Source organism: Camarhynchus parvulus, chromosome 5, assembly GCF_901933205.1.
Source record: "Camarhynchus parvulus chromosome 5, STF_HiC, whole genome shotgun sequence".
NCBI lineage: Eukaryota > Metazoa > Chordata > Aves > Passeriformes > Thraupidae > Camarhynchus > Camarhynchus parvulus.
This window is the reverse complement of record NC_044575.1, coordinates 4,522,380-4,537,524: the sequence shown is the minus strand read 5'-3', so window position 1 is coordinate 4,537,524 and position 15,145 is coordinate 4,522,380. Positions and strand designations below refer to the sequence as shown.

The following is a 15,145-nucleotide window of genomic DNA, read 5'->3' as shown; positions in this document are numbered from 1 at the left end:
GAACTTAGCAGGACAAAGAGCAGAGAAAGACATTTTCCCCTGATAGATTTTCCAGCCTCCCAGATTCAAGCCCTGTCAAGATTACACACAGAAACACTGCAACAAAACACAGACCAAGAGCCTCTAAGGTCTAAAAATGGTATTTATATCTGTATTCACTACCCCTGGTTCTTCAGCTGAAGCCAAGACAGTGAGTTTTACTCATTTCATAGATGACAGTGTTTTATGTTCACACACACAATCCTGTCTATGAGTGAGGAGTTATTCACAAACCTGGTTGTCCCAGGAACCCAAAACTGGAAACTGAAACTTCTTTCCTCTAACTGCTGCCACAAAGCACTGACTCCCCACGAGGTCCATCCTGACAGGCATACTTCAAAGTAACATGCTGTACCAAGTCAGCACCATTTGCCCACCACAGCTCTTTTTAACTGGAGTACTCAGTTGCTAAACCAATTTTTATCACCTTTCCCTTCCACTTGAAGTGCAGCCTTAATGCTGCACTATTACATCCTATCCTGAAGTTTAATGAAATTGCTCCAATTGTCCTTATTCTACCCCCTAATGAATTCTAGAATTCATTTAGAGAATTCAAGTAGAAGGGCATGACATGTCTTCCACTACCCACCTATAACATTTTCTATGTCCCAAATCACTCTTCTTTTTATTTTTTCCAAAGTCTCCTTCACAGAAAAGAGCCATTTAACAAATCTGTAGAATCAGAATCTCTCTCTTTTCAAGTAGTTATACCTCTGTCCTCTGCTTTTTTTGCTGTAATTTCTTCCAGAATGGATCTCTGCTTTACTTACCATTTTCTGAAGAAATCCTGATATATAATCTACCTGATTCTGAGTCCATTGCTCTGTCCAGTTTACTGATGGTGATGGCACAGCATTGTCCTGCCTTGTCATTTTAGCTCACCTCAGCTTCATTCTGCTCTCATCTATTACCCAAATTTCACTGTCTGCCTGAGATGCTAAAGTTTGCTTCTTAAAGTGAAATTGAGAGTATCCACAGGACATCTTATTTGTCTCTAGTTTATTGCCTCAGTGTCTGCATATAAATAACTTCGTGTTTGTAGGGTTTTTATTGCATTCATCTCCACTTCTCTTTCCATTTTCAGTGTCACTTAAACTATGGCAGCATCTCTTTTAATGCTGAGCCCTTCAAGTCTTGGTCTGTGCCCTTTCTGCAGCACCCTCCTCCGTGACCATTTCCACATCTTTGACACAATTTGGTCTTTAATTAAACAGCCAGTGTCCTACATTTATAGTAATGCAGTTCCTTATGCACAAGATCTTTTGCTAGTCAAGATTTGTGATTGTCTGATTATACAGGTTTGGAGGGTTTTTATACATTCTATTTCCTCTTAAATATTTGGGGTTTGTTTGGTTTGTTAAGGTGTTTTTTTTTCCCATAAATCCCCAGCAATCATTATATTCATGTCCATATTATTTCTGCTCCATTTTTCTGTGCTTTTCACAAAAATGGCAAACAACACAAATTCCTGCCAGAGTAATTGAGCTGTATTTGCCAGTAGCCCACAATACAATTTAATTCAACTACATATGTATTCTTTTCTAAAACATAACAGTATCCTGGGTTTTTTATAAAGACTATCAGTGTCTTATTCACTAAATCCAAAGAGGATCATTACTCTGATTTTACTTTTTATAACACTGCTAAAATAAATTGCTGAAATGGAATGCAGAATCATGCACAAAGTCAGTCCTTTTCTCTCATCATAAAACCATCATTTTTCCATTTATGATTTTGCTGAATAATATTAATAAGATTTCCTACTGAACCACAGAGATCTATTATTTCAGTAGTAGTTGGAACCACTGTCTTGTGTGTGTACACATCTCTAACATGTAAACATTTATAAAGCACTTGCAGATGTCTCAAGGAGAATAGAAACATTTATCTTATCTTCAGCTGGTGTTACAGCAAACATATCACCTTGACTTTTATCTATGTTTTTCCAATCTGTGGTGCCTGAAGATAAAGCCCTAAAATACTACAAGCCAACAGCAGGTTATAGCTGTCCTGACATGCTCACACCTCTTTCCTTGTGCCAGCATTTGTGTAAGGAAACCCTGTGGAAGGTGAGGGATCACTGTTGAGCTTAGTAAAAAAGAGACAGAAGTGGTGTTTCTGCTCTCATGAGCAAAATGGGAACATTTCTTCAATTAGCATCCGAACTTGTGAAATCCTCATGGAACCACAGAACCACAGGCTCAGAAAATCAAACCCAGTACTTCATATTGTGTGTTTTATAATTCACTAAAATGCAGATTATTCTAATAGTAGCTTGTTAGCAGTAATGACTATTCCATGCAGTGCTGAATTATCCATAGTGACTTCAATAATTATTAGACTGCAAACCCCTTTCTATAATCTCCAGTTGTCTTTCCAATTTATGCTTTCTAGTCAGAATATAAGAACACATATCCCTGTATTTCCTTGCATACCTATCTCAAAAAGGCAACTATAACTACACCTGCATGTGCAATTCAAGGCATAGTAAACATACATATACACAATATGTAATATTTCTATATAATAAAATATATATTTTAGTAGCTCAGGTTTCAATAGAACTTTGAGAGTAAAAACATGATAGCATTTCTCTAGTGCCATTTCATAACAACAACATTACTGGATTAATAAATATGCAGTAGGAGTTTCACGTAGAGTTTTTGGCACATTAAAGGTATGCAAATGAAGAAAACCAGTGTGAAAACATAGATTTTATTAACTAATCCAAACATCCCAATTTCAAAGAAGTATAATTAATATAATAATGTAATAAGAATAAGAAAATATTACAGTCAGGCTGTTCAGTACCCAGGCTTCTCTGAAACTCAGGTTGTCTGTGCTGCAGTTCATATTTACTGTAAACCAAGAGTGCAGTGAGTTTCTCCCTGGTATCACCTGTTGATTTTCAATACAGACAGGCCAAGGTTTTTTAACTTGCCCAACACTTCCAGTACATTTTTCTATTCTCTATTCAATCCTTAACTAACCATTTTAGTTTTAAGTGCAGGGATGTTCTGGCATTGGTGGAAAGTACCCAGATAAAAGTCATATCAAAACTAATCTGATGGTTGCTAATTCAGCAGCTGAACAGGACAATCTTGGTGAAGGACTTCAGCTTGAAACAGGAATGACACCAAAGCTCATTGCCCTTTAAGGAATTGTTTGGCCCATTTACAAGAGTATGAAAAATTAATATTCAGCTTTTGTGTCCAAAATTGTACTGAACGTTTTATCCAGTACATTCCTCAGTTTCAAATGTTGTCATTAAAAAAAAAAAACAAACCAAAATAAAATTTCGGTTTTTATTACTGTAATGCTGTTCCGGAAGTATGAAAACCCAGAAAAGACAAAACCCAACTTTTTCTGAGACAAATATAATTCATAAATGCATGAGTTACAACTCAGTAGTACTTGAAGACAGAGCTGTCACTAATCCAACCCTCCTCTGTCCTTCCATGAGATATTTGTTTCTCTTTCTCTACCCAAAGAAAAACATAAAACCAATCCTAAATAAAGGACATTCCATAAATGAATACTTCACAGAAAGCATGGCTGGCTATCATTATTTCTTGTTTACAAAACTAAGAAATCTTTAAAATGCACATTTAAAGATTTATATGTTAAAAAAAGTCATGATTCCAATGCAACTTGTCAAATAACAACCACATGATACTAGCATAAAATACAATTTTCCTAATTTAAAATGCATCTCATTAAAACTTAAAAGCCAAAGGTGACAGCACATAGCATCCAGATTTTATAAAACATGAACACCACTCAAAAGCTGAATTATACTAGCTCAAATGACAGTATTCAGTGCAGCAAATATAAAGCTCTTTTCTCCTTCCATTCCAAAAATATTTCCTTCTTCCTAAGAAGTCATGCACAAACCAATTCCTGTCATTTGCCGGAAGATGTCTTAAAGCACACCACTGCAAAATGCAGCCCTGATAAGTTCCCAGAGTGCAGGTGAGTGGCAGCAGATATGATATATGATAAATAATAAAGTGGCAGGTGTGCGGTGTCCCCACAGGGACAGACTCACCTCGGCAGATGGTCCCGTTGCCCACGTAGCCAGGCTTGCAGGTGCAGCTGTGGCCCCGGATGGTGTTGGTGCAGATTGCATTCTCATCACACTTGTGCTGCCCACTGCCACACTCATCATGCTCTAAGGGGGGAGGGGGAAAAGGAAAAAAAAAACCTATTTACAAGATGTATTTACAGCAATTTACAAGATTTATTTATGTTTTATGTTTATTTATGTTTTATGTGAAAAACGCCAATCACTTGGTTTTAAAATTTTAAAAGTTTAATAAAATGGTTATAAAAATAGTAATACAATTAAGAGTAATAATAATTTTGACAAATTGAATTAGGACAATATGAGACAATAAAGACAAAGAGTTATGGACAGTCCGGGTACCTTTTCTGGGCAGCACAAGCCCGAAAAAGGACCCACGTTAACAAAGGATTAACCCTTAAAAGCAACAGCCTGTTGCATATTCATACACCTCATACATGATGCATAAATTCCATTGAAATACAGGATTCTGTCTGGTCAGTGTCAACTTCTTCCTCATAATCCTAACAGTGCCTTTGAGGCAGGAAGAAGTTTGTTTCTTCTGATAATGGAGCAATAAATTCTTTTTCTCTGAAAGATTCAGGTGTCCTGTGGCTGCTATCTCGGCGTGAGTCCTTTCTTTAAAAAAGTATCCTACATAGCATAGTTTCTATTTTAACATTTTTCATAACCTAAAACTATATTTAATGCACTACTTAAGAGAATTAATCCAGCATTACTTTCTAACACAACCCCTATAATATTCACTTTAATATTTGAAAAAAGCCAATCATAAAATACATGCATTTTTCACATTTTATGTTTTATGTTTTTCTTTTAGCGAGCTGTGCAGTGAGCTGATGTGGCATTTGGAAACCAATGGGAGAAGCAGGATGCTGCAGTGGCTGAGTGCTGGGGGCTTGGCATGGGAGTCAGCTGTGGGCTTGCTCCTGTTCAGAAACCCAGTATGAGCATGGAAACAGGAGATTATTTAGGGTTAAAAACAGAAAAAAAAGAATGGGTGAGGAGGCAAAGTAGGGCTGTGACAAAAAGCTATGAAGATTATCAGGGAAGAATATCTGCTGTGAAGATTAACCTTTACATCACTGTCCATCACCAGCAGCAATGATCATAAATACAAGCTAAGTAACACAAGAGGGGCCCTACCAGCCTGCCCTTTAACTACACAGTTCAGCTGTCACAACTGCTTGCTCTAATTCATGTTGAACTGACTCTTGCTCTAATAGCATGTAGTAACATTGCACATTTTTAGAGCACCAATCACACCATGGAGCCTCAAAGGGGCTCCCACACAAACAGGCCACATTTTGCTTTCATCCAGCAACTCCAGCTGCTGCCCCGAGCCAAATTTGCCACAGCTCCTGCACTTCACTCTCCTGCTGCCTTTTTGTTCTTGTAGAGCACCAGTTAGAGGTGATGAGTTACCTGACCCCAAAGCTTTCTGCTTCTTCCTGCAATTACAAGGAGAGCTTCCCTCATATAGGATTGCACAAAGAAAGTCTGAATATTTTACACTTTTGCACCGCTGCCTTTGCAGTTTTCTTCAGTGGAACCAAAAGAATGCAATGACTTTTCTTAAAACCACACAACAGATAACTGACATAAAAAAATCAGAATCTGGAACCCTTCCTTGTAGCCTTCATTTACGCAACTGCAATCATCAGGCTGATATCCATATGCTGAGAGGTAAAAGCTGTGCTTTCTTGGAATTGGGATTTGCTTAAGCTTTTTACCAGTGCATCAGGGTGTTCAAAGGACTAGAGAGTAAGTCTGGCCTTCTACAGATCACAGAGAGGCAGTGCCTCTAAAACACGAGCAAAATACTCATTTTTGCAGACTAAACTAAGCCCTTTGGAAGAGTCTCTCCATTGAGAACAGCAGCATCACAGGCTCTGACAGGCTGCAATTAACCTCTGCAATGCTCTCACTCTGCCACAGTGAAGAACAACAGCCAATTTCAAGATAATTCAAGACATGTAAGATTTGAATGGTGAATTCTAAAGAATCCACTAAACCAAATACTTCTGGAACACTGTTGATAACTATTTGCAGAACATATATCCAACGTGTTTTCCATTTTTCAAATACATTTGACAGCAAAATGATATGGATTGCAAGTATTTTCTCTTAAATAGCATCAAAGCAATATATCAGCCTCTCACTCTGCTTTTAGCAAGAAACACACACACTCTCATATGTGCCTGGCTTCAGCTGATAAACTCATGCTTGAATTTATACTTGTTAGTTTATGTTGGTCCCTAGCTCTGCTTAGTAACTCACTGCAGCTTCTTGCCAGTTTTCAGAGGCCTTACATATTGAGAATGCCAGGGTTCTTGAAAGGCTGCCTGTTCTCCCCTTCATCTTTAAGGAAACTGTACCACAGGCTGATTCTTTGCTGCTTTGGTCTCATGGTGCTCAGGCTGCTGGGTCAGACACAAAAAGGATCAAGCTATCCTCCAAGGAGGCATTCTACAGCAGCTGAATTATGCTTTCTTTTAAAAGAGACACCCTCTCCATAATCTCTCCCTCCTCTTCCTACTTCTAATTGCCTTGAGCTTTCCTGTGTCAGTATTCTCTGTAATGAGCATGCCTTTGCAATAGGCCCATGTGTGTACACAAGATCATTCCCATTCCAGCAATTGCCAAAATTAGTCCGTTACCTTCTCAGCACTTCAAGTATAAATGAAGACTTCACAGTGGCACCAGATGTGTTTTTTCCAAAATACACAGGAGAGGATAAGTCTGCTATGTTGTTCTAGGACTTTGACAATGTAAATCACTATTTAGCATTTCTGCAGATATACAGCTGCTGGAAATATCAAAACATTTAGCACTGACAGAGCAGCTATCCTACGGTAATATTTTGTAAACAGAGGTCAGTTTTATCAAAGGTGATATAATTTAAAGAGTCAGCAACAAATCTGAACATGGGAACCTGCCCTTCATGAGGCATCCTGACACTGCTAGCACAAGGAGGACTAAGGGAACTTCATCTGCATGAGAATCCCAAGATTTCTTAGCAGTAATATGGCTGCAAGGATGGGAACTTCAAATGAAGTTTTCCCTGGAGTAGAGATGTCTATAGCTGAGGTTGCTATAGGCCTAATAAGAATGAGAAAGCATTGATTTCCTGCCAAGGTACAAAACTCTTTTCATCCAGATGAAAAATCCTTAAGAATCTCCCAGTGCTAAGTTTTCCTGGGTTTTATGTGCCCTCACAGGAGCTCATCCTTTGGAACACTTGTGTGTTCACAATGGGAAGGGAGCATGGAAATGCTCATGCTCTGTTTCAACTCAAATAAGATTGTGACTAATTTGCAAAGAATATTGCTTTCATACACACACTGCTTTCCAAATCCCCACATCAAACAGAGCCTGCTTTTGCTTTAATGTTACAGTAAATACTGCCTAGACACCAAACAGAACTGGCAGAGAAGGACCCTGCACACCAAGAGAAAGGAGTCACAAACAGCATCGTTCCAAAGCACCAAAGAGGGCAGAGGCAGGACAAAAAGCCCAAAGTTGTCCTATTTTGACTATTTCCCTTGTAGCTGGAAATGAGAAGCACAAGAAAGAGACTCTAGCAAATGAAAACAAAAGTAACTTTTAGTTTCTTATGCACACATATATGTATGTATATGTAAACAAATGAGCTGCACGCTCAGAAATGACACTGTCACCATGAAGTGTGACTGAAGTCATCCATCTCTCTGAGTTCTATTTGCTATACAATACACACAAAATGAGTTCATGATCAAAGATGAAAAGATAAAAAGAACAGGCTTACTGAAAAGGACAGAATTCCTTGACCCAACTCTCATTCAGCTGGATTATTAATGTTTATTTCAAGAACAGCTACCACTGCTGATGAACAGCCACAACAGCAGCACCATTCTTTTCTTACAGGCATGTTAATTTGTTTATGAAATCTCTGTGAACTGCCTTCAACATCAGCATTTCTGTTACACAGGGTTGTTGCATCTATTTCATGCTTTATGGCAAAGCCACAAGATCAGTTAGCTTACTGAGCCTTTTTCCCCCCTCTCCATAAAACAAGGATATTACAAGATTTTGCTTTTTTCCTAGCATTTATCATTCTTCTGAAATCCTCAATACTGAAGATTTTACAGAAAATTAAAGGATATCAATCTTCTATGGCCAAAAAAAAAATGGGAAGTATCAAACGTCCACTGCTCATTTCCTTTGTACTTTATTTTTTCTTCCTGTAAGTAGAGATGAGGGATGGAAGGATACATTATCTCTGATGCTTCAACTCGGCTGGCCCTATTTCCTACCCACCAAGCTACTGCTAAGGCCAGAAAAATACCCAAGTAAACTTAGTATTTTCTTTCTGGACAAAAACTGCCTACAATTTTCAAAAGCTTTCTTGAACTTTTCCGAAATGTTAGAGAGGATCTTCTGCAAATTTTCTGAGTTCAACACCTAGGTCAGGCTATCTTCTGAAGAAATGACTATGAAGTTCATTTCTCCTTTAGCCTTCACCTGATAATGCCCATCTGCCTTCAAAAGCATTTGTAAGAAATGAATCACCCTTTTACTAAAACACACTGTGTTGTGTGATTCTATACATCAACTTTGGAAGTCCACACCAACAGTATCACAAGTCTGATGCTTCTGTGTGAGTAGTTTGCACATTTGGAGAAGACAAGTATTATAGTTACCTCTACTTTGTTCAGAAGCAGCCTAATCCAAGTTCATCTGGACAGTGACAGAATTCATTTCAGTACTACATGGTCTTAGAGAGGTAACAATCACATAAAAAGTGAAGCTAATTCACCAGAAAATAGTTTCAAGTAGATGGTTAAGGATTGCACATCTGGTTATAAGAAGCCCCAAGGCATCCCACAGGCAGCAGAGAACCCCTCTGCACCAAAACACAGCCTGGTCTGAGCATGCTGAGAGCAGAGAACCCCTCTGAACCAAACACAGCCTGGTCTGAGCATGCTGAGAGCAGAGAATGCCCCCTGCACCAAAACACAGCCTGGTCTGAGCATGCTGAGAGCAGAGAACCCTCTGCACCCAAACACAGCCTGGTCTGAGCATGCTGAGAGCAGAGAATGCCCCCTGCACCAAAACACAGCCTGGTCTGAGCATGCTGAGAGAGAGAACCCTCTGCACCCAAACACAGCCTGGTCTGAGCATGCTGAGAGCAGAGAACCCCTCTGCACCCAAACACAGCCTGGTCTGAGCATGCTGACCCCAGAGCACACCCAGCAGTTCTCCAGGGTTAGCACAGCGGGCAAACCCTTCCCATGGAAGACATGAGGACATGACATGAGTAAGAAATTGCTGAAACAAGCACAATGACCAGGCTGCCAAGACAGCTGTGACTGTCACTGTCATATTTTCTGAAAAATTCCTTCACCAGGATTTCTTCTCCTGGGAAGCTGAGAAGTCTCAGAGAAAAAGGAAAACAATAATTATCTGATTGCTTCTCCTGTGTTTTGCTGCTTTGGAATGTGGTTTGGAGATTGTTTATCCAACAGGTGCATGTTTGATTGGTTTCATGTGAATTGTTTTAACTTAATGACCAATCACAGCCAGCTGTGTCAGACTCTGAGGAGTCAGTCACAAGTTTTTGTTAATATCTTGTTAAACCTTCTGTCTGTATCCTTTCTCTATTCTTTAGTATAGTTTTAGCATAGCATTCTTTAATATAAAATCATATAATAAAATAATAAATTAGCCTCCTAAGAACATGGAATCAGATTCATTCTTTCCTTCCAACGACGGTGACCCCAGAAAATACCACATGTCACACTCTGCCTCCCCCGGTGTGTGCTTGAGGAGATGGACCCCAAGCAGGCAGAGAGCCCAGCACACCAACACCTGCCATGCACCTGTGTAAAACCAACAAATGGGACACACCTGGGGCACAAGGAGAGCAGAACACAAGTGCCAACAGGAGAACTGCTGTGAAAGGTCAAGGCTCTGCACCAGCTGTACCAGCTCCCCCTTCAGCAGCAGCAGACCATTCAACCATGCTGTGAAATCACTCGTTTAAATTTTAACTGAACTTTCAGCTGTCTTCAAAACACACGTATCTATTCAAGGCTAAGGAAGTTAACCCAGAGCAGGCTGGAGCAGCTCCTGCACACCTCAAATGAGTTCTCATTCCAGCTGCTGATGGCTGATCACTTCAGTGTGAAGTATAAATTGAAATATTCAAACAAGGACAAAAAAAGTCAGCAACCTTCATGTACACGTATTTCTGTCAAATCCTTTTTCTCACAACTTTTCCAGACTAATCTCTGTGAAGCAACCACAAAAATACTTTTGTTTTGTGGTACTTAAAAAATACTTTCTGTTCTGGGCTAAACTAAACTGGAAGAATGCAGGAGGAAAAGCACTGGGGGCAGAAGGAAAGGTGCCAGACAAAGATTTTGCTTGCCTGAGGTAATATATTCTGCATAAAGCCTCCCACATGACACTGCAAAGCTGTTTGTAAGTAAAAACAACCACAAAAAATAATTCTGAACACATGCAAGGTACAAAAAAGGATTTATCATGTATTTATGAAAGCAAATGGAAAAATATCTAAACATACATATAAACAATTACAATAAAATGTAAATTTTCTCCCTTCATATGAACATGAAATGCAGTGTTTGTGAAAAGCTCTACGCAGCTCTAACAATTAACATCAGAAGTATCAGTCAAAAATAACACAGTTCTATACTTTTGAAGTTTTGGGTATTATAAATACCCACGTTCTTACAAAAGAGATCTTTTCAATAAAATAATTTCCTATTAATTATGTAAGAGCAATATGGCCTTTGCTTATATTCTGTTTGTATATTCTTGTCATGCATTTTCCAGAACTACCACAGAATTTATAGGATGCCTCTACTTTCCCATGTTGAAAGACACAACACTGTTAGCACTTACTAGATTTGTATGGGCCATAAAGGCAGGATCTAGACAACTTTAGCTTTCCCTTGCCTTTTTTTTTTTCTGTGCATGCTTGGAATAAATCAAGAATTTGTATTGTTTGTGCTTTGTCTAAAATATTGAATTGTGAATTAGAACTCTACGTTGAAAATATACAGCAAAAAACACAAAGTGAAGCTAAGAATCTTTTGGTCAAGAGTCAAAATCAGGATAGCTTTCATTTGTGCAAAAGGATAAAGGATTTCAAACCTATAATTTCTAAAAGGTATACTTAACACAGGATTTATTTTTAAGCAAGAATGCTGAAAATTTTATCTTCATTTTCTTTAAATAAAGATGCTCTTCAAAAAAAGATGGGATGGAATTACAAGAGACATTCCATTGAAGGGTCTTTCACTATAGCTACTTTCACTTCTCATTACAAAAAAAGGCCCCAGTTTAAACTTGCTTACAAGATGGAAACAATTTTCTTACTGTAAGAATTCTCTTTCATTATTTCCTCAAAGCCTTCATACTTCAATAATACAACATTCATCTTTGGAATACACTGTGCAAAGATGGTGACTATCCATTTATTAATATTTTCATTGCACTGAAAAGAAATCTAAGTTGTTCTCTAAATTGTTGAGATAACAGCCAGCTTGTGGGGTGCAGAACCACAAATGCAGCAAACATTTCTATGCCCAAGAGAGACAACTCACAGAACAGCAAGCTCATTGGATGCCACCATTTTTTATTAATACAGATACCGTTTGTATAGAGTACGTGGCCTTATGTAAAATTAATTATCTGGCAGCCATTAAGCAATGGTCTTTGAAAACTCAGAAAGGAGAAAGCCATCTCTCCAAATACTTCTAGAAAGCCAATACTTCTAAAAAACTAATTCTTTGTTGCATGTCATTAGAATTCTATGTAATAACTAAGGCTTTTAAAATGACAGATTAAAAAAAAAATTAATTTAGGCAGAATTGTGGACTTAGTGGAATCAGGATTTCAGCTCATAAGAAGTTGTGATGAAACAAAAGAAATAGCTTTTAAACAGATTGAATAAAAGGAAGCTTTATTCTGAACACACAGGAAGAATGTCCCACAGAAAACCAAGGCAATTAGAAACAAGATGCATACATCAAACAAGAAATTACATTGGAGATAGAGGGTAAGCTGGTGAATGATAATAGCTAATTGTGAATTCAGAAAACTCTGGGTAAAAAACCAAAATCAAATGTGTTTTTTCTACTCATGAGAATCAGAGAAACAAATTAATTTTATCTATACCCATTCCCAACTTCAGCATTCAAGCTCACCCTGCCCATTTCCACAAGGAAACAGAAGAAAGAACAGGGTGCAGAACAGAAAAGTCCCACTTTTTCCTTCTTCCAACTGTTTCCTTCTGCAGCTCTATCCCTAGGAGCACTTAAACATCCAAAATGCTGGCTGAAGTACCCCCTTTGCCATTCTTTTAGTAAGAAACTAAAATGCCTTTGTAATTTATGACACAACAAACACCTCCTGGTGTTAAACATGAAATTATTTAGACTACATTCTAAAAGAGTAGGCACATGCTACTCTTGGGTAATTAGGAAGAAATAGTGGGATTTAATTTGAATATAAAATTCCAAATGTGCCTGCAGTTGCCTCTTGGAATCAAAGTCCTTCTACAACCTGAAGGAATTCTGCTCTACCACATCCCCTCTTCCCCTGAAATTCTCCATGAGATCCCTCAGTTTGGGAGATGGGCAGGCCAGAGGAACACACACAGGCTTCAAGACACCAGAACATCATGAATTTATACAACAGCATAATAATATTTATCAACTTGTTCTCAATGCCTTTCCCAAAGGATCTCACTGTTCTGCTCAGCTTTGACCACAGCTGAGCAGTGAGCTGACATTTTCAATATCTCTTCTCTGAATGGTAATGGCTAAATTAGAGCATTTGTGTATGCACTTATTTTTTTCTCCCCAAGGGAAAGGTACTTTATACTCTGATCCTCTGTTCTGCCTCACTTCTTTATAAAAACAACTGCCAATAGTAGCCATTTGAATTTCCATGAGATGAGTTCACTGAGCAGTGAAGAAATTCTAAATTGTTGTAATAAAAAAGTTTATTTTTGACTAAATCAAGATGAATAATAGGTAGCCTTGCTGACAGCAACACTGCATTTGTTTTCTGCAAGAGGAGAAGGAAAAAAACCATTGATCTCTTGCTAGCACACTATAAAATATTTGCACATATACCTTAAATGCCTATATAACATTTTGTAAGGAAGTGAGAAGAAAGACATTTGGTTTTACTGTTTTCTGAATACAATCATAAAAAAGAAAACAAGAAATGAAAGAAGTGGAAAAGCTGAAGAAGTGAAATCTTGAAAATCCTTGTTTTAGATTTAGACACATTTCACCCCAATCAGAAGCTCACCAACGTTAAAGAAAAACAACACTGAACAAACTAGATCAAATGTCTGAAAATGCAAGAATCACTGGAAGTGTTCATGGTTGTTTTATCTTTATACTTAAATATTATTTCCCTAGTCTTTGAAGTGCATTTAGATTGAGTAGACAGGTAAAATTAGTAAATAATATTAAAATTATCAAAACCAGCTAATAAATTATTATGTGAAGAGTCACAGTACAAAGGGTAATCTTTTACATTGAATTTTCATGCCCTATATAATAGCAAAATGTTAGTAATATTGATATACACAGAAATTTCAAACCAGATCCCTATCAGAGGCTGATAATAAAATGGCAATCTGCATTACACACTCAGCAGGATACTCTGCTGCAGTTTTGTGGACTTATTTTTGAAAGCCAGATTATTCAAGTCATTAGCAATGTGCATCTTTAATTCTCAAACTTGCCAGCAAACTTTGAGCACAATAGTAGAGATAGGTATTGGATGTAATTCAGACAGGATCTACACAAAATATTCATTACAAGACTTTGAAGAGCTGCATATTGCATACTTAGAGATGCAAACAAAAAACTCCATAAGGGAGAAACCACACTTCATTGTCAAAAAAAATCTTGTGTTAGCTTTTTGATGGCAAATCCTACCATCAAAGGAATGAGCCCTTCTGCAAGAACAGTTTTGCACCGAGCAAAGAGCTGACATCTGCCACCACTCAGAGTCTGCAGAGCGAGGCTGAACTCCACAAACACCAGATGACTTTTCAGAACTAAAATTTAGTAAGGATTGCACGTAACTACCTCACAGACCCTGAGTAATCCCTAAATTAAATGGTAATAGAATGCATAGGAGCTTCACTTCTGGTCCTACAAGCTCAGAATTAATCTCTCAAATTCTTCCACAGGTTGAAGGAAGTATACAACCTATTGCTCCAATATAAACCCATTTTTGAGACTAAGGGATATCAATTATTAAGGCAAAGCCTCAGAGGAACAGGAAATTATTCACAAAGTCAATAAAAATGTGATACTGTACACATGGGAAATGTGTTGAAAAGCAAACAGATATATCCTCATCTGCAAGAACAAAAACATCTAAAAACTGTTTCTCCTTACCACATTTATATATCAGAATAACCATTTATGCACTGTTACTTCTAGAGATATGCAGTAACCTAGTGTGCATGTCTGTCTCTTATTCACTTATTTATTTACTTAAGGAATCCCAAAGAAATTCCAGATTTCATAAGAGACAAGGAATGGCCTTAAGGTGCAATGCCAGTCAGAGCACATGTCCATGTGCTGGGGCTCTGTTCTGAGCTCTCCCTCACATGCAGTACCTCACACAAGTCATCCTGGCTGAATTAGAAAGCAGAACAGTGGTTTTAAATTGGAACATGCTAGGCAGTATGATCATCTTGATTATTACTATGGGATGTTAAACTTCTAATACAACCCCTTGCTTTTTCATAAACTAGTTAAGCATCAAGGCACTGGACTTTTATGAGACACCTTGATTGCATATATTGATTTGCGTATTTATAAACCACTAGTTATTCAAAATTTCGCTATGTAGTTATTGCTTTTCTTGACATAGTTACAAAGTAGGTAATTTCATATAGAAAGCAAATACAGCCTTGAATTCCATGTAGTGTACCATGCTGAAAGAAAGCAGCTTGGCAGTTCCAAGTAGACTGCAGCA

General features: G+C 37.9%; 1 protein-coding gene across 1 annotated transcript in view; it reads right to left on the bottom strand.

Moving 5' to 3' along the window:
- Positions 1–15,145, bottom strand: part of NELL1 (neural EGFL like 1) — a 303,342-nt gene that overhangs the window by 116,027 nt on the left and 172,170 nt on the right. The window contains 1 exon segment of the mRNA XM_030948530.1: positions 4,088–4,210. Within this exon segment, the coding sequence (XP_030804390.1) occupies positions 4,088–4,210 (123 nt within the window).